Here is a 19,846-nt window from a genome sequence, read left to right on the forward strand (position 1 = left end):
ATTTTGATGAACTGATAATATAAATTTAACCTTTTTGTCCCAGAATGATGTTTTAAATAACATGATGTTTCTAAATAACTGGTGATACAGTCCCTTCTATACTGTCAAATAACCCTTCTCAAGCATACAGTGACCCCGAGCTGAATTCCAGTAACAATTGAAATGTAACCTCCTCATATCTGTATTAATTTGTTTGGTGATATAAAGTGATAACCTTAGGCTAACCCTTCCAAATTGCCTTTTTTTCTGGACTTATCTTTTCATGGACTAAAGGTGAGTCTGAAGCTCAGCCATGATTGCTCTGTTGAGTGTTTACAAATTAAAGTATTAAATTCACTTAAACATTTGTCTGAAAATTAGATTTTTAAGTTATCTGTTTTAGTTTAAATGAATGCCATTCTGCAGTAAAGGAGACTGTATTTTCACTGACTTTTTTGGTGTTAAAAATAATCCATTTTGCCCAATTACTCCCTTTTCTGTGACTAATTCAAACCTGTAAAATTGCAGTAGCCAAATAGGAACCATACTAAAAAGTACTTTGGGCTTTTAACATCAGTGTGCCTTTTGGAAAGAGATGTTTAGCTGGTGTTTTAAATGTGTTTCTGTTATTAATTTCCTGTTTTCTCTATAGTTTTTGGAAACCCGCAGAACCAAGCCTGTTTCACTCTTGGTTTTGTGTGTGTACTGGTCTTTTTCTATAATAACAAATACTGAATCACTTTACTGCAGCCCTTCCCAATCTGCTGCTCATTTGTTTGCCACTCAGTCTTTGTCCCTCCCAACCTAATGTCACTTTGTCCTTTCTGAGAAGTCTTCTGTATTTCCACATTAGTAATTATCTGAGTGAAAATTGTGATTTTTTTCCCCAAAGTTGAACATTTCTCTGTTTCCAAGCAAATGTTTTCTTTTTTTCTTCTTCTTTTTTTTGGCTCCTCAGTACCCTCTGGGCTGACAGAGTCCAGAAACCCTTATTTCAAATGTTCCTGGAGTTTGGGTTAGCAGAAAATGATAGACTAGCAAACAAGGTGCCTATAGTCCAGGCGAAGCCTTGCTTAGGTGTGGGTCAGATTAGATCTGACATAGTGGAGAAGCACGTGGCTACTCTTTGATTTCCCATCTGTCATACCTCTTATTTTTCTGCTTTGAGGAGACAATTTAAGCCCATCTCTTTTCACAGAGAAAGATTCAATGTATCTAAAAAGTATTTCTAAATGTTATCTCACTGGTAACTATAATTTATGTTTACAAGAGGAAACACATTTATATATTATGAAGTCATAGAGCTGTTTCCTGCACCAGAATCAACAATAGGTTAAGTTCATTTAAAAATGCAACAAACAGGAACTGGACTTGCTGCTAATTCTGGGTGTGTCAGTCTCCCTTTTCATCCCTACCTTTCTTCCTGGCTCTTATTCCTCACCACAGCTCCCCCTAGACTAGCTCTCCATTCAGCTCAGGTCATTAGGGAGCTGGTAAAAATTAACACCCTCCAAAAAGAAAACATAGCAGCTACTCCTGTCCCCCCCTCCCCCGCCGCACTCCCCTGCCCTTTGTCAGAGGGCCACGGGAGTTAGGAATCTGAAATGTCCAGTACAGGCAGGAACTGTTCAGACCCAGCCATCCTCAGGCAGTGACAAGCCTTTGGCTCTGCCAATGTCCCTGCGGTTGATTTAGTACTGGCACAGGAGGCTTTGGAGTTGACCATTATTTAACAAAAGAAAGGGAGAAAAATGGCAATCAGACACTTGTACATGCTTGGCAGCCAAGAAGAAACCTCACCATCCACAGTCAGGCGCTGTTGGAAGGCAGATTCAGCAATCCAGAAGGGCTAGAGAGCAAGAGGGGACTGTTTTATTAAAGGTTTATGTTATGAGGCTTAAGGAGGAAAACTGAATATTTAGCCTGGACATGAGAACATGTAAAAGAGCGGGGATTTGTTTTCTTTGAGTCAAAAAGCGTTATTTTGGGAAATGTGGCTGCTAGCTGTTCCCTCCTTCCATGTGGTCAGGTCAAGAAGAACCGGGATTAAGTTGCAGTGGGTGAGATGAAAGTTAAACAACCAGTATTCAAGTGTTCTAAGAGCTGATGTTGTGTTACAGTGGATTAGCAAAAGGAGGAAATAAACCAGATATTAAGAGGTATGGACTCTGGGGCCGGCCAGCCTGGCTTAGATCCTGGCTTCAGCACTAACTTGTTCTAGGACCTTGAGCAAATTACTCCACCTCTAAGCTTCAGTCACCTCAGCTGTAAAATGGGGATAGTGTACTCACTTCCTCATAGGATTGTTTTTAAGATTAAAAGAGATAGTATAGGTAGAGTACTTTAAACAGCAGCTGACATGTATTAAGGGCTGTATATTTAATAAATTTAATTACATGAATGGTGGCAAGGATTTTAGGGTCATTTGGGCCAACAATTCATTTTACAGATTAAGAGGCAATAACAGGAGGTGAAATTGAGGTTACAAGCCTTTCTGCAGATCCCAGGCTGTTGTCATTACTCCTAGCTGTTACAGAAATACTCATTGCTTCAGAAGCATATCCCTTTAGGTCCCCCTTTCATCCCCTTCCCCAGAGCCAGCATTTCTTGAGTAATTCCTGTGCTAAATTCCCTGTGCTAAATGCTGATGTATGTGACCTCATTTCATCCTGACAGTAACATATGACGAAGATGCCGCTGTTATCCTCATTTTTTTTTAAGATGTATCTAAATTTCAGAGAGGTTCAGTTACTTTCCAAGGACACACAGCTTGAAAGAGGCAAAGTCTGAGTTAGAACGAAGACTGACACCAGAGCCTGTGTTGTTAACCATGGCACGGATTTTCCTCAGAAAATCTCAGTAGAATACAGATGAGCTAAGTTAAACCAACCATTGCCTCAGCAGCCACAGGGCCCAGCCATAGAGATCTGAGGCCGTTTTCCAGTCCCCTTTCAACCTGTAGTCTGCTGTGTTTTCAGACATAGGTCTCTCAGGTGTATTATTTCTGATACAGTGCTGTTAATATGAAAACAGTTCCCCAAAAGGACTTCTCTCCCTGCTTAAGAGAATGCAAGTCAGAGGTCCTGGAGCAGTCTAATGGAGGCCAGACCCAGGGCTTTCATGAGGGCGGGACCATGTCAGGGGTCATCAGGACTCTGGGCAACACTGGGGTCACTGCCAGGATCCAAGTAGACCAGAGAAGGTGAGTCATACACGGAATTCCCAGCTAGACCAAGGGTTCCTTACCTCCTTCAATCCCTGCGCGACTCCGATGACAGTCATGACTCTCCCCTCTTCAGAAGAGTGTGCAAGCTCACATATCAAAAACGTGTTACCAGGTGGCTTCAGGGTTCGTAAACTCCAGCTAAAAACCTCCGTGTTAGGCAGCAGAGCAGACTGCTTAGGATCACTGCTCTGGTGCCGGGTGGCCTGGATTCAAATCCTTTTCCTTCACTTACTAGCGGTGCAACCTTGAGTAGAGCTTCACCTCCCTCAACTGTGAAATGAGGATAATATAGTATTTGATTAAAGGGTCACTGTGAGGATTAAACAGTTTACATGGTCAGCTCTCTGGCCGTACTCACTCTCAGCAGTAGTAGCATTGCTGTCCCCAGAGCGTAGCCCATTCAGTAAATGTGTATGGACAGAAGGAATGAATCATCCTGGTGGAGATGCCAAGTCTAGCGTACAGCATCCCAACCAGTGTATCACAGATGGGCTATGGTTGTGTCAGGAGACTTTCCCACTCAGCCCTTTGAACCGCCAAAGCTCTGTCTAGCTGGTTGCTCATGGCTTCAAGCACCAGCACCCGAAGTGTGACATACAGATATCCTCTCTGGGTGCCCTGATTGAGAAGCTCAGCCGGCAGCTAGGAAGGATCCAGTAGGCCGTGCAGACTCCAAGTCCAGGCGAGTCCTCTGATGGGTGGCAAGGAGAACCTTGCCCTGGAGCAGGGCTCTGGTACCCTCCGTCCCACAGCAGACGCAGTGAGCACTGCGCTGCCAGTCGGACGCATCAGTGCTTCCCTGCTGGCACGAGGACCGGCGAGTCACAGCTCGAGGATTTGTGGAGAGCCCGCAGTGAACCAGGAACCAGGTTTGGAGCCCAAAGTCTTGTGTAGGCAACATGTGCTAAAGAGAGATAGGCATGTGACCCTGGGACTGTGAGTCCCAGGAATACATAGTTGCCGGGGCTGCAGGGACTTCTGAGGGGACCAGCCTTGCCTGCAGGGTGAATGAATTCTTAGCATGATAGGAAGCCACTGAAGAGTTTTAATCAAGGAAGTAATAGGTTTAGATTTGTACTTAAAGGAAAAAAAAGGCATTCTGACACAAAATTTGAGTGAGAAACAGGCAAGAATTTATTGAGGACATATATTAGGAGGTTCTTACATTAGTCAACAGGTGAGAGGTAATACTCACCTGGAATTAGGTACCTTGACTTTCTTGTCTGTCTTGTACTTATTTAAATTGAGGTATAATTGACATGCCACATTATATTCGTTTCAGGTGTACAACATGAGGCAGTATCTGTATATTGTGAAATGATCACCACATTCAGTTTAGTAACAGCCAGCACCATATGCAATTACAGAATTTTTTTCTTGTGATAAAACTTTTAAAATTTATTCTCTTAGCAACTTTCCAATATGCAATACAGTATGATTAACTGTAGTCACCGTGCTGTGCGTTACATCCCCGGGACTTACTCTATAACTGGGAGTTTGTACCTGTCACTCACGTTACTCATTTCACCTACCCCACCCCTGCCTTTGGCAGTCACCAATGTGTTCTCTGTATCTATGAATCTATTTTTTTTTTTAAGGATTCCACATATAAATGAGGTCATACGGTGCTTATTTTTTCTCCGCCTGACTTATTTCACTTAGCGTAACGTCCTCAAGGTGCATCCATGTTGTTGAAATGGCAAGATTCCATTCTTTTTGTGGCTGAATAATATTCCTGTGTGTGTGTGTGTAGCTTCTTCTTTATCCATTCACTGATCAGTGGACACTTAGATTGTTTCCATGTCTTGGCTATTGTAAATAACGCTACAGTGAATATGGAGTGCATATATCTTTTCAAGTTAAGGTTTTTGTTTTCTTTGGATAAATGCACAGAAGTGGGATTGCTCAATCAAATGGTAATTCTACTTTACATTTTTTGAGGAATCTCCATACTGTTTTCTATAATAGCTACACCAATTTACATTCCCACCAATAGCACACAAGGGTTCGCTTTTCTCCACATCCTTGCCAAAACTTTTTTCCTGTCTTTTTGGTAATAAACCATTCTGGTAGATATGAGGTGATATCTCATTATGGTTTTGATTTGCATTCCACTGGTGATTAGGGATGTTGAGCATCTCTTCATGTACCTACTGGCCATAGAAAGCTGTCTATTCATATCATCTGCCTGTTTTTTCAGTTGGAGTGTTTGGCTTTTTGCTACTGAGTCATTTGAGTTCTTTGTATATTTTGCATATTATATTAGCCCCTTATCAGATACAGGATTTGCAAATATTTTTCCCATTTAATAGGTTGCTTTTTCATTTTATTGATGGTTTCCTTTGCTTTGCAGAAGCTTTTAGTTTTTTACTCCCAATTGTTTTTTTTTTGTTTCCTCTGCTTTTGGTGATAAATTCCAAAAAGAAATCATTGCCAAGACTGATGTCAAAGAGCTTACCACCTATGTTTTCTTCTAGGAGTTTTATGGTTTCAGGTTTTAAATTCAAGTCTTTAATCCATTTGAATTAATTTTGTATATGGTATAAGATGGTGGTATTCCTAGACTTCTGAGGATAAAGGAGGAATCAAGAATGACCCCACTGGGAATCCCCTGGTGGTCCAGCGGTTAGGACTCTGTGCTTTCACTACAAAGGGGCTAGGATCAATCCCTGGTCAAGCCACTAAGATCCTGCAAGCTGCATGGCCCCCCAAAAAAAGAATGACCCCACTGATTCTGGGTGAACGGATGGATCTGAGCACAGGAGAGATGTTAGAATGGTCACAGAGAAACAGCAACAGCGGAGTTGGCCACCTGCCTTCCGTGGGTCTCCCTTCTAGGGGAGTGAATTGAAAAGTGGGTTTTATAAACAATATTGACTTGTTTATTATTTATTTGGCTGCCCTGGGTCTTAGTTGCGATATGCAGGATCTTTAGTTGTGGCGTGTGGTTTCTAGTTCCCTGATCAGTGTTCAAACCCCGGCCATCTGCTTTGGGAGCACAGAGTCTTAGCCACTAGGCCACCAAGGAAGTCCCTAAAAGTGGGTTTTGATTAATGAAATCTTACTTTACAACCAATTTGGCTGGCATGTTTCTCTTGAATGCTCAGTCTTTAGAATTCTTAAATACGTATATTTTGAACTCTTTTAATAAAAGCCAACATAGTTCTCTACTTTGAAGAGTTCGTCTCTTTTTATTTTTCTTCTTGGCTGGCCTCATTTACTCTCCCTGTGTGTCCTTGCGGCAGGAGGAAGCCATGCAGCTCATGCTATGACACTGTCCATTTTCTCAGATTTGTGACGCAAAAGGAAATCTCTTAGCCTCAGCTGTGGCTCCGGTGCTGGGAAGAAGCCAACTTCATGTCTGAGTGCACGGGCAAGAGTTTGCCATGGAGAGCTTGGGGCTGCAGACGGTGACCCTCAGTGATGGGACAACGGCCTATGTCCAGCAGCAAGCTGTTAAAGGTATTTCCACGGACCTCAGAATCCTGCCCTGTCCTGGTCCAAGAGTCTCACGACCACCCTGCCCTCTTGCCTGCTTGCCACAACTTGCTCTGCATGAGAATATCTCAAAGTGATTGATAAAAAAGTAACTCTAAAATATAATGCCACCTAGGGAGGCTAGAAAATCAGATTAGCCTAGCTACAGGAGCCAAGATTCCCTTATGTGTGGTAAGAAGTTGATAAATATTTCTGTCATGGATGAACACAGTGCTGCTTGTGTCTTCCTGCTTTTCAAATATTCCCTATCCAGTTTTCTCAGTTCTTTCTAGAAGTAGTTCATTTAATTTAAGCAAGTTTAAGCAATCAAACTATCTTCTGAGCATACACCATGTATAACATACTCTTTAGGTTCCAGGTAAGGGGGTCACCCAAGCATAGATCTCATGCCTTAGGCCCCACTAGGGTGACCAGAAAAAATGTACAGGGCACATAGTTAAATTTTAATTACAGATAAACAATGAATAATTTTGTAGTGTAAGTATGTTCCAAATACTGCATGAGAAAGCTATGTATAAACATAAGATTAAATACTAAAAGCAGTAACGTAACACCAAGAACTAAAAAAAAAAACCTTCATTGTTTATCTGCAATTCAGATTTACCTGAAATTAAAATTCTCGAGGAACCTAAATTCAAGGGGGCATGGAGTCAGAACAGAGCATTGTTGAAAAGCAGGGCCTTCTGGCCAGGACACTCACTGTCCTGACAAGCTCCTTCTTTTCGCCAGCATTTACAGGCACGCCAGATGGCATGTGTGTCTTTCTTGGACAGCACTGGCCGAACACTGCCTCATTCCTCCTCTATATTTTGCCTTTTCTGGACTCTGTGAGCACTGCAGTCCTCATTTCTCCACTGTCATTGCAGCACTGCCCTCCTTCGTTTCAACACATTGTCAAAATGTATTTCAGGTCCCAAGCTTATAAATTGTTGATTTCATGTTAAATCGGCTGCTTCCTGATGACAACAAAGAGGCTCCTTAATAGCATTGGTAGGCTCTTTCCATATGATGACGTGTGGAGCTGGCTGGCTTTGTTTTCTTGAGAATGGACTTCTCTAGAACACTTGTGAAGCCTGCAGCCTTCTGTTTGCAGCCTTCCCATCAGAGGTCTTTGCCCTCTCACAGCAGTCTCAGTGGGATGGAAGAACTCAGGACCTGTCGATCAGGCTGCGTTTACTCTGTGGACCCGGGTATTTCCTTTGCCTCAGTCTTCTGTTACAAATTAATGGTTGAATGAATGAGAAAAAAAAAAAAAAAAGTGGCTACGCTTGGCCTTGGAAAGCCACTCTCTTTTCTTACATCTTTCCTTCTTATGTCTGGATGATCTCTTTACCTGCCCATTTATATCTTTCTCCTGTCATTCTCCTGGCTCTGTTCTCTCCTTCCTCCATGGTGCTATAGTGTGTCCTTACATGCATGCACACACACACACACCCAGCAGATTTCACACTGCTTAGAGTAGAGCTGGCCTTGAGGAACCAGAGCTTCACTGTCCTGAAAGGCAGCGCTCTTGCAGGTGAGCACCTCTGATGCTCTCAACCAGCGCGCTTTCATCTCTGTCAGCAGGCAGCTCTGTCTGGGCCCAGCTCAGCCAGTCAGAAGCCCTCAAATGTGATGAGACTTACCTATAAACAGGGTAAGCATGAAATGTGTTATTCAAAGCTGACACTTTGGAGAGTGGAAGAACATGCTATGAATAAAGGCACCGGGACCATTCCAGGCAAAATGGAACCTCCAGTCACCTCTGCAGTGGGGCACGAGGGCCCTGACAGTCAGCTCTTCTCCCCACCACCAGCACCCCACGCCTCTCCCCATTGTCGTCTCTGCTTGTTAGAAGAAGTTCTAGGTTGAGAATTTTCCCTTAATAACTCTTCTTGGCATCTTGTTTCCTGCCTTGCAGCAGTACCCACTCTCCTAGCAAAAGCTCTGCTGATACTTTCAGATCCCCAAGTACTGGTGCCCCTGGCAGGGCAGCTAAGGTGTTCAAAGGCAGGGTAGCCTGCTGCTTGCTGGGCAGGAGGGAAGAGGGGGTTGCTCTCCCCTTGTCTCAACTGCATTTCTCTCCTGCTTCCTACCTTTGTCCCCACGTTACCTACCTCTGGCTGGGTTGTAGAACTGTGAGTTACAGACCCAAGAAAACTCAAGTTTGGGGACAAGTTTGGGAATTCTTCTGAAGGGTAGACATCAGCAGAGGTGAGCCAGAACTAACTGTCTGGTCTTAAAACTTGTAAGTAAATGAACAAAGAAACCACTTGTCATTGAGTCTTCAGTCTCCCTTCTTCCCTTTCTCACTTCCTTTACCCCTTCTCCCTCCCAGACTCCCTGGACATAAGGAGAGGCCTATATAATTCTAATTCTAAATCTAAGAGCCTTTTGCTCTTAGAAGAGGAAACGGAGGCACAGAGAAGTTAAATAAGTTGTCTGAGATCACACAGCTAGTAAGAGGTAGAGCTGAAATTCAAACCCAGGAGGTCTGGACTGGTTGTAGAGCCCTCTGCTTTTTTGTGGGTGGGGGGTGCTGTGCTGGGTCTTTGTTGCCGCACAGGCTTTTCTCTGGCTGCAGCGGGTGGGGACTGCTCTCTTGCTGCAGTGGCTTCTGTTGTCGCAGGGCTCTAGGGCGCTCAGGCTTCAGTAGTTGCTGCGTGTGGGCACATTTGTGGCTCCTGGCTCTATAGCACAGGCTCAATAGTTGTGACACACGGGCGTAGGTGCTCCATGGCATGTGGGATCTTCCTGGACCAGGGATCAAACCTGTTTCTCCTGCACTGGCGGAGGGATTCTTTACCATTGCGCCACCAGGGAAGCCCCAAAGCTCCTTGCTTTTAACCTGTAAGTTATCCTGCCTTATCGAAGGGTCTCGGTCTCGGCATACTGCCCCAGTGGGAGACAAGGGAACGTAGTTTGATTTAGTTAATTTGAGTCAGATCTGAACTTGGATCCATTTGGGGCCTTTCCAGATTTCAGGGAATCCTTTGTTTGCCGCTTAGCTCAATCTCAGCAACTTACTGCCAGGTTGGAAGTCCCTGCTTTGTGTGGCATGGGTAGAATAATAAATGAAGTTGCTCCTCCTATGAGTGACAGAAGGGGTATCTTCTGGGAGCTGTAGGGTTCATGGCAGGATGTCTCTACCTCAGTACCTCTGAGGCCCAGACCTGGGAGGCAGGGAGTGAGGTAACTTAGAGAATGTCTAAGCTGTGCTTAGACGCGCAGACTCTGCCTCCAACAGGCCTCTACTAATGCAGGCAAGTGTTCCTCAGCCTTCTTCTGGGCCTGGCGCAGGCCCACTTCTCTCCATTTCTGCCTCCACAGGAGACAAGCTTCTTGAAGGGCAAGTGATCCAGCTCGAAGATGGGACCACTGCGTACATTCACCAAGTGGCAGTGCAGAAAGGTGAGGGCATCCCGGACGCCCCTGCCACATGAGGGAGGCCAGGCAGCCTCCGCCAGAGGGGCCCCGCTCCCCGACCCCAAGCTCCGGAGAAAGGCAGGCGTTGCTCTCATTACAGAACCTCTTTCCTTTGAGGATGGACAACCCGTGCAGCTGGAAGATGGCAGCATGGCCTACATACACCGCACACCCAAAGGTGGGGTCACAGCCCTCACGACTGGGGAGAAGGAAGGGAGGCAGAACTGGCCGTGGTCGGGGGATAGCGTTGTGCACCTTGGGGGCTGGGGCAGAGACATGGAGCCGTGGGCCCCACGCTCACCTGGATTGGCAGGCACCCCTGCCTTCCCTGGTGTGGACCGCAGGAACAGCTGCTTCTGCCCCTCAGAGGCTGAGCATGGGAGTCCGTGGCCTGGGCCTGGCAGCTTTGGCTCCAGCACAGCCACAAAGTCTTAAGGCTTTAAATAGGATCCAGTAATATTATCCAAGACAAGGACTACACACTTAAGTCACATTTTTTAAGAATGAAGCTTTTAAGGTACTGAAGAATAATGCTTTATTTCTTCTACAAGTAGTTTCTTGAGCAATTACTGCATGCCAGGCACTAGGTGTGGAGTATACAAAAGAGAACAGGATCGGACATAGTCCCTGCTCTCCTAGAATCTAGTGGGGGAAAGGGCTTGAAATGAACCATCATGAACTGATCACTGCAAACTGAACCTCCCTGGGTTCAGACTCAGGGAGGGCTTTTCTGAGAAAGTGACACTTGGGCTGGGAGCTGGAGGATGGAGTGGGCCTAGCTGGGGAAGAGCAATGGCAAGAAGGGTTCAGTACTCCAGATGGAAGGAACAGCATGTGTGACCTGGAAACGGGGGTGGAGGTGGGCAGGGAGAAAGAAGGGCACATTCAGGGAACTGCCAGGAGTTTGAGTCCTAGAGGGGAGGGCAGAGTGGGTGAGGTGAAGCCAGACAGGGGCCAGAGCGCTGGGGCTGCAGAATAAGGGTGTGGGCTTTTATCCTGAGGCCGATGGGCACGGTTGAACTGCTTAGGCTGTCAGGTAACAAGACCGCACGTGTGTCCTGCAGAGCTCCCTCTGGGTGCTGTGCTGCCTGGAGGGAACAGGACGGGGTGAGGGGCCACCAGTCAGGAGGTTCTTACGGCCGTCTTGGCCAAGATGCTGGTCCTCTCAGGTGCTCACCAAGCTTGTGCGTTCCCAGTCGGTACTCCCTAGGAGACCTCATCCTTAGGAGAGGGGGCCCGAGAGGGAGGGCCAGTCAGAGCGGGCCACCAAGGTGGGGGAGCAGGAGAACCCCGAGGCTAAGACCCGCCTCGGTATATGTACCTCTCCTTACCTCAACGCCCAGGTCCCAGCCGCGTCTCTTGCCCTTGTGCAGCATCTGGGCTAACCGCATGTTCCCCGCAGAGGGCTATGACCCCAGTGCCCTGGAAGCTGTCCAGCTGGAAGATGGCTCCACCGCCTACATTCACCACCCCATGGCCGTGCCATCAGATGGCACCATCCTGGCCGTGCAGACAGAGGTGGGCCTGGAGGACCTGGCTGCAGAGGAGGATGAGGGCTTCAGCGCGGACACGGTGGTAGCCCTGGAGCAGTACGCCAGCAAGGTGAGCTCTCTAGAGGGCGGGGCTGGTCCTGCGCCTGGACAGGACCGGGCTGCTCCCTGTGACCCCTCGCCTGGCTCCCCCGACTCACCTCTCACGTGTCATCTTCTGGGGCAAGCATCACAGCCCGGCTGGGGCCGCCAACGGCTGTGTGCACTCACGCTGTTTATGCGTCTCTGCAGAGGGAAGGCAGCTGTAAGAAACAGTTATACCCGTACGGTGGGAATTTAGGCCCAGCTTCACTTTGGCTGCACTGTCTGAGAAAACCTTTGCCAGTGACTTTTATTAGTTTTCCAGTCCGCTGAGGTCAGATGTTCTTGTGTTTATTTCTTCTCTGCGACTCATTAAGTCACTTGGGAAAATAACCTCAGTAGGCAGTGACGAGAGCAGATGCACCAGAGCAGCTGGGATTCTTGGAACCCGGGGCTTGCACAGTAGCTCAGCTGCGAAGGAAAAGGATGTTGGCTTTCCAAACATTAGTCAGTCTAGGCTCTCTCTGCCGGGGCTGTGGTCCTGCCTATAGGGGAAACTGGTCAGAGATCTGAGAGCCTTCCAGACCAGGGTCCTCCCTCCCCGGCTGAATTACAGCACCTCAGGGTGGATGTGGCAGGGCTTCCTGGAGCGTGCATTTTACCCAGGGACTGGGGGAGTTGTTCTTATAATTAAACTAGTATGGCTATATCATGGAAGAGAAGAGGAAGTCCTTGTGTCTTTTCAAGTTGAAAAGACACTACAAAACTTTGCAGTAGGCCTCTCTGGGCTGTGCCCACTCCCACCCCCATGCTGTCAGTGTGTTTTAGAAGCTCACTGCTGTTGGAAAGACAGCCAGGCTTTAACTGGGAGCCCTGAAATCTGTGGCTCTGCCTCTGCCTCGTGTGGCCTCAGTCACTCCCCTCGGAGGCCTCCACTTGTTCCCATCTCATATGATGAGTTGGGGCCAGATGCTCTCAGAGGGTCGCTTCCAGCCCTGAAGTTTTTTGATTCCCTCAAGAACCAGTGGGACATGGGTATAAAATATGAATGCCTGACTGGGTTAGCCTGCCAAGCAGGCCCAGCCACCTGTGACCCTCTCCTGCCACCCACCAGCTACTTGAGTGTCCAGGAAACTTTGTCAGCTGCCTGACCCCTTGACCTGGAGCTGACTAGACAGACCCGCCGTGGATTTGGCCTCCCTTCTTTGACTCCTGCTCACCACGCCTTCCAGAGTTCAGTTTCAAGAACTCCTGGGAAGGCCACAGTGTCCCAGAAACAAAGATTAAGGGACAGTCCCAGCTGGACTCCGCCCAGGAAAGCAGAACAGTAAGGCTTCCTGGAGCCAGAGGCTGGTGTGGAATGGTTTTGGGCAGGAGAGGGGGAAAGGAAGGGCTTGTCAGTAGCCAGGTGCTGCAGGTAGAATGGGCTTCTGTGGGACTCGCAGGCCCCTGCCCTGGACACCTATGCACTTTGTTGGTTGTGGCCACCTCGCTTCTGGTGAGCCCAGGTGAGCTGCTCCCCATAGCCAGGCCCTTGGCAGTGCCCCTTCCGAACACAGGTTTCCCCAGGGAGGAGGGAATCTCCTCCTGTCAGAGGATAAACGTGTCCGCAGCGGCAGCCTCCATGGTTGATGGTCAGAAGGGGGGCAGCTGGCCCTCAGTCCAGCTCAAGTGTGGCCGTTGCGACCACTCCTGCCCCCACCTTACCTGCCCATCTAAGACATGCCCTTTCTCCCCAAGAAGTCAGAGCCTCAATGACACTTAGTCGTCTCTGTATCCTTCAGAGCTGGGTGGTGACTCCATTGGCCAGCCCTGTTTCTTCTGCAGCACGCTCAGCGTCTGTTCCGTCTGTCTAGCTCGATCACCCAGGTTGTGCTTCTCCCCCTTGGTAGGTTTAACCCTGTTTATTGGGTCTTAAACTGCCAACCGGGCCCTGTGTCCCACCTCTTCCCTTCCTTCTTCAAGGAGAATACATATAGGGACCCCAAGATTTTTTCCCCTCAGGTTCTGCATGAGAGCCAGGCTCCTCATAATGGCAAAGGACAACAGGTTGGGGACAGAGCATTCCGCTGTGGATACAAGGGCTGTGGGCGTCTCTACACCACCGCGCATCACTTAAAGGTAAGGTGGCTGCAGAGAGCTCTCAGCCTTGCCGTCTGCCCAGCAGGCTGTAATCCTGCCCTCCCGCTTTGACTGGAACTGGTCCCTGACCTCAGGTTGCTCACTGCCCCCTGGAAGGAAAAGATGCGTGTATAGCAGTGTCCGCGCGGGGGGCTGTGACACCCATGAAGAGTGCAGGTGGGAAGGGAATCAAGGGAGGCTCCCTGGAGGCGGCATCTCCGCTGAGGAGGAAGCAAAATAAAGGAGGCGGCCAGTGCTGATACTCTGGGCCCTGAAGAAACCACAGAGCCCATTCATACCCTCTCCCCTCTGAATGACGTGGTTGCTTGTCCTCACAGGTGCACGAGAGAGCTCATACCGGTGACCGTCCATACAGGTGTGATTTCCCCAGCTGTGGAAAGGCCTTTGCCACAGGTAACCTACTGGATGGAGACCAAGGTGGACTGCTTCCAGTTGAGGGATAAGGGTTCTAGATTAGCTCTGAATGTTCCCTCAAGGGAGCCAAGCACCAGGCTGCCTTCCGGAAGAAACTGCGGGCTCAGTGCTCCAACTGCAGGGCAGTGTCACTGGAGGAAACCCTGTCATGGAGGCAAGAAGCAGCCCTGATAGAGACCAGTGGGGGGTGCCAGTGGTTGGAGGGGTTGCCTCCCTCTGGATTTCATTTTCCCTCTCAGTTGAGGCCCTGAGGTCATAGGTTCTCCAGGTCTCCTCTTCCACGGGTTCTGGAATGGCGCCAGCTGACCCTGGACAGGGCGGGGAGCAGGGACCACTGCCCCAGCCCCACTTCTCTGCCCCGGCAGCGGCGGGACGGCGGCAGACACGGGCGCTTTGTGCCAAAGGAGGCTCAGAGCCTCACGGGGCACACCTTAAGGGAGAGAGCCTCTGCCTTATTAGGAAGACAAGGTGGTGAAGACAAGGCCCTGCCCTGTGCTCTTCTCACCCCTGCCCCTCCCCCGGGGACAGGATATGGGCTGAAGAGCCACATGCGCACCCACACTGGTGAGAAGCCATACAAGTGCCCAGAGGAGCTGTGCAGCAAGGCCTTCAAGACCTCAGGAGACTTGCAGAAGCACGTCCGGACCCACACTGGTAGGCCGGGCCCGGCCCGCCCAGCCCAGTTAGGACCTGGCCACTGCCCGGGGCTCATTGCTGAGCCGCCCTCACACAGCGGGTCTCCACAGGTGAACGCCCCTTCCGGTGCCCCTTCGAGGGCTGCGGCCGCTCCTTCACTACATCTAACATCCGCAAGGTACATGTGCGCACCCACACGGGCGAGCGGCCCTACACCTGCCCCGAGCCCCACTGTGGCCGCGGCTTCACCAGCGCCACCAACTACAAGAATCACGTGCGCATCCACACAGGTGGGCCAGCTGGCATGCGCGAGCCTCCCCCTCCGAGGCCCCAGCCCCCCTACCGAAGGCTTCTGACCTGAGACACCTTCTCAACACCTAGCCCAGAGGGTCATTGCAGGCTGGTCCGTGGGCGGGGCACAGGGTTCCCCGGTTCCAGCTGTGCCCCCAGAACTGCTCTTTCACTTGCAGTGAGCAAGCAGTTCCTCGATTTCCAGTTGGGGCTGATCTGATGGGCACTGCGGGCCTTGTTAGCCCCTGCCCCATCTACACCCACCTGAAATCCCCCTCTCCAGCTGAGCTCCCAGATAAAGGCCAGGGTCAGGCACAATGGGGAGAAAGCAGAGTGAAATGTCGTCTTCAGCTCCTTACGTCGTCCACTGTCCATGTGACTCCCGTGTGTCCTCACCCTTCCCCAGTGTTGCGTCCCTGTCCAGCTTCTGTGTCATTTCTCAGACGCACGCGTCCCCTCCCTCTGCCATCACACCTGGCATGTCCCCATCGCCACCCCCTCTGTCTCCTGCTGTTCACAAGGCCCTGGTGCCCCCCACAGCCCCTTCACTAGCCTCAGCCTTGCCCACCTCCCCGTCTTCTCTCCACCTTGTCTGCAGGCCCCGTGGTCCCACACTCACTTCCTCTGTCTCTGCCGCTGGCCACCTTCCCCAGCTCTGTCCCTTTGGAGTCCCAGATCTCAGCCCCTCTTCCTCCCTGGCTCTCTCTTCGCCAACCCTGTCCCTCACTCCTGCTCCCCTAGTTTCCCCCTTGCCAGCCCCAGGCCCCGCCCCTCACAGCCCAGTGTCCCCAGGGGAGAAGCCGTACGTTTGCACGGTGCCAGGCTGCGGGAAGCGCTTCACCGAGTACTCGAGCCTGTATAAGCACCACGTGGTGCACACACACTGCAAGCCCTACACCTGCAGCACCTGCGGGAAGACCTACCGGCAGACCTCCACCCTGGCCATGCACAAGCGCAGCGCCCACGGCGAGCTGGAGGCCACGGAGGAGAGCGAGCAGGCCCTTTACGAGCAGCAGCAGCTCGAGGGTGAGGGGTGTGGGCAGGAGGTGAGGGGACAAGCCAGGCCGCCCCGCGACCACCTGGGGGCAGGTGTCAGCCCAGGCGCTCCTCTCCCAGCCGCCTCTGCAGCCGAGGAGAGCCCGCCCCCCAAGCGACCCCGCATTGCTTACGTGTCGGAGGTGAAGGAAGAGGGCGATGACCTCCCGACCCAAGTGGCTATGGTGACCGAGGAGGACGGGGCCCCCCAGGTGGCTCTGATCACTCAGGATGGTGCCCAGCAGGTACAGGCCAGGGGGCGAGGGGTGGCTGGGCCCCTCTGGCTGGTACGCCCTCCCTCTTTCTCTGGGGAGCTCTCTCTGGGGAGCTCCAGGTTCTAATAGCGCCATCTTCACCCAGGTTCTCTTTTTTGCCCTTGTGGATCTCAAGAGCTGAGGCCGAGGCTACCAACTCCCTGTAACACAGGCCCCCTGCTCCTCCTGCCCGTGCTCCAGCTCAGTCTCGGGGGCTTCTGGAGCACAGCTGCTAGTTTCGCTTTTTACTTGAGGGCTGACAGGTCCTGTTTGTCTGAGTCAAACACTTGGATGTCCTCCTGCAGAGAGGCACGTTGGTGTATGGGCCAGAGCATGGGGTGGCATCTGGAAAGCTGGGCTTTCTCGCCAGCAGTATAACCTGACCTTTGTCTGCACTCTCACTGGCAAGTGCACCTATGACTCTTAGAGTTGATATGAGGATGAAATTGGGTAGAGACCCTGAATTGCATGGAACAGAGCCCTGAGGCAAAGTGGTGGTGAATAGACGTGGTCAGCAGAGTTCTTCCAGTGTAGCCTCTCTTTGCAACCAGGGCCTATTTCACTTGCTTGTCCTGACCCCTCCCCCTGTGACAGGAAGCTGATCCTCTAGTCTACCAATAAGCAAACCTGAAAGAGCAGGTCCATCTGCCTAGGGGCCCTCAGACAACCCTCCCCTCCGCTCCTAGCTCATCTTCCTCCTTCCTGTTGGCAGGTCAGCCTGTCCCCAGAAGACCTGCAGGCCCTGGGGAGCGCCATCAGTATGGTGACCCAGCATGGCAGCACCACCCTTGCCATCCCCAGTCACGACGATGACCTTGCCACCTCTGGCGCACACACAGTCGCCATGGTCAGCGCCGATGGCACCCAGACACAGCCCGTACGACCAGGCGGTTTGCTTGGGATTCTTCCTCTCTTGTCCTTCCTTTCTGTGGGACGGGCCTTAAAGTGCGGGCTAAATTAGTCCAGCCTTCTTAGAAGGACCAAGATTCCCACAGATAAAGCGTCTTCCCTACAGCTCCTCCGGGTCATCAGCAACTCTCCTTTGTTGACAAGCATTGCTCTGAGAGTCAAGAGACAGTTTGCTTGCTGCCATAGGCATGTTGCACGTTACTTTTCCATGAGCTTTAGTCCATTTTCAAATGAGAGTATTAAGTTACCTCTGGGGCCTTTTACAGCTCTGTCCTTCTATGGCTCAAAATTCATAAATTAAGTTGGCTGTAAGTTAAAGAAACATACAGCCCCACTTAGGGCTTCCCTGTTGGCTCAGACAGTAAAAGCATCTGCCTGCAATGCAGGAGACCCAGGTTCGATTCCTGGGTTGGGAAGATCCCCTGGAGAAGGAAATAGCAACCCACTCCAGTGTTCTTGTCTGGAAAATTCCATGGAAGGAGGAATCTGGTGGGTTCTAGTGCATGGGGTCTCGAGTCGGACACAACTTAGCGACTAAACCACCACCGCCACCACCACAACCCCCACTTAGCTCTGAGCCCCAAGCTAGTTCATTAATCTGACTCATAATGATTTTATTCATTTCCTTCTGGGTTGTTCCCAGCCACCTTGCTTGAAGGGATTTTTTTGGATTGGGGGTTGGGAGAATAATGTAGGTAGGTTGGAAAACCTCGTTCTTAATATATGTTTCAGGTCACAATCATTACCTCTGGGACTGTGGTGGCTGAGGACTCAAGTGTAGCATCCCTTCATCATCAGCAGGTGGCGCTGCTGGCCACAGCCAACGGAACTCACATTGCGGTGCAGGTGAGGGGGCTGGGGGCTGGAGAAGCAGCAGGAAGGGCAGGGGCACTCGGAGCAGGACTAGGAGAGGACAGCATTCGGGTCTGAAGGTGCCCATTTCAGAGGACAGAGCCCTTCCTGCCCGCATCCACACACCTGTCTCAGGCCCAGGCTCTTCCTTCACTGAGGCAGGGTGGGGAGCCCCTTCTGACCTTCATGGTAACTTTCATGGCAGTCTGCCTTGCAGTCTCAACCCTTCATTTCTTCGTGTCCCTGTTCCTTCATCTGGAAAATAAGGGGGCTGAAGTAGATGATTATTCCAACCCGCCATTCCCCTGCCATGAGCAAGCTGCTCTGTCTGACCCTGGACCATTCCATGGCTCCTCACCATGCCTAGCCTAAAAGGGTTCTATCAGTGAACTTCCTGTTTCCTGGGGCCCTACTGAGTGCTCAGGTGTGTGTGACATTGGGTAGGTGGAGGACATTCAAAAGAGTAGACCACATACCCTACCACTGGGACCTGGGAGGGAAGGTCTCACTCTCTCCTTCCTTCTCCACAGCTGGAGGAGCAGCAGACCTTAGAGGAGGCCATCAGCGTGGCCACTGCTGCCATGCAGCAGGAGGCGGTGACCCTGGAGACTGCAGAGTCGGAGAGCGGCTGCTGAGCCCGCGGGCTGGGTCCCACACCGCGCTGAAGGAGGTGCTGGGCCGCACAGGCATCCTTGCCTCCAAGGGCCCAGGCTGTGGCTGACGTGCAGGTGGCCACACAGGCCTCTGAGGCAAGAAGGCAGCAGGAAAACGGCCTGAAGGGCACAGGAGCCCTGCCCCCAAGGAGGGCCGGGCAGCTGGAATCAGGGGCGTGCGTCATCCTCAGGAGCTAAGGAGGACAAGCTTGATCAGCAGGCTGCACTGGGGTGTCCTCCCCCCAGAATCAGCTGAGCACCCTCTCTCCTCTCTGGAAAACACCCGTCCTGCCCTCGATCCATCCCCCTTCTCAGGTGGCGATTGGGGCTGCTCTTGGGACTGGTCCTCTACTCCCAACTGGTCATTGCCCACTCTGGGAACAGTCAGACAGCTCTTTCGCCCAGTAGGGGCAGAGCGGGCCCAGCCCTGCCCCTCTCAGCAATAAACACCTCCCCGGAGGCCAGGGACTTTCTGCCACCACAGTCAGAATCGCTCAGGGGCCCGTGGCTGGAGAAAGGTGCCCAGCCCCACGCCCACCCCAGCTGCTCCCCAGCCTCTCCGCAGCTGTGGCAGAGAGGCCAGGAATGACCTTGTACATACTGGGGATCAGGTGTAATTTGTTTTATTTTTTTTAATTCCATTTTGATAATTTTTTTTCCTGCTCTGGATGGTGGTGGCAAATGGGTGAATGAGTATTTAATAAAAGTTCCAAGTTTCCACCTGGGTCTTTTCCTCCCTCCTTTCAGCTTTGGGCCCTGGTGCCAGGGCTGGTCAAATCAGGCTCTTGGCCCTATATCCCAAGCGCAGACCTCACTCAGCCTCAGTGTCGGACTGGGGTGCCTGCCCTCCCAGGGGTCCCGGGAAAGGAAGCCCTAATGTGAGAGAAACCCCAAGGAGTGGTCGGTGGCTTCCTGCCCACAGCTGAGCAGGTGGGCTCCGGGTAGCCAAACAAGGCCAGTGTGACCGCTGCTTCCAGGCTC

At 50.9% G+C, this 19,846-nt stretch overlaps 1 protein-coding gene across 11 annotated transcripts in view; it reads left to right on the top strand.

Moving 5' to 3' along the window:
* Positions 1 to 19,590, top strand: part of ZNF76 (zinc finger protein 76) — a 28,173-nt gene extending 8,583 nt beyond the window's left edge. For 2 of the 11 annotated variants that reach the window (XM_043449209.1, XM_043449210.1), the window contains exons 2-14: positions 6,496 to 6,667; positions 9,983 to 10,093; positions 10,226 to 10,286; positions 11,452 to 11,710; positions 13,684 to 13,800; positions 14,139 to 14,214; positions 14,764 to 14,889; positions 14,982 to 15,161; positions 15,955 to 16,188; positions 16,279 to 16,442; positions 17,164 to 17,328; positions 18,093 to 18,206; positions 18,743 to 19,590. In XM_043449209.1, coding sequence (XP_043305144.1) covers positions 6,592 to 6,667; positions 9,983 to 10,093; positions 10,226 to 10,286; positions 11,452 to 11,710; positions 13,684 to 13,800; positions 14,139 to 14,214; positions 14,764 to 14,889; positions 14,982 to 15,161; positions 15,955 to 16,188; positions 16,279 to 16,442; positions 17,164 to 17,328; positions 18,093 to 18,206; positions 18,743 to 18,847 — 1,788 coding nt within the window. In that variant the 5' untranslated portion in view covers positions 6,496 to 6,591 and the 3' untranslated portion in view covers positions 18,848 to 19,590. Of the gene's footprint in view, positions 1 to 6,495; positions 6,668 to 9,982; positions 10,094 to 10,208; positions 10,287 to 11,451; positions 11,711 to 13,683; positions 13,801 to 14,138; positions 14,215 to 14,763; positions 14,890 to 14,981; positions 15,162 to 15,954; positions 16,189 to 16,278; positions 16,443 to 17,163; positions 17,329 to 18,092; positions 18,207 to 18,742 lie in introns of those variants that run through there. The other 9 variants (XM_043449212.1, XM_043449213.1, XM_043449211.1 and 6 more) reach the window with 9 other exon arrangements.
* Positions 19,591 to 19,846: the final 256 nt, after the last annotated feature.

The sequence above is a fragment of the Cervus canadensis genome, chromosome 28 (assembly GCF_019320065.1).
Source record: "Cervus canadensis isolate Bull #8, Minnesota chromosome 28, ASM1932006v1, whole genome shotgun sequence".
Taxonomy (NCBI): Eukaryota; Metazoa; Chordata; class Mammalia; order Artiodactyla; family Cervidae; genus Cervus; species Cervus canadensis.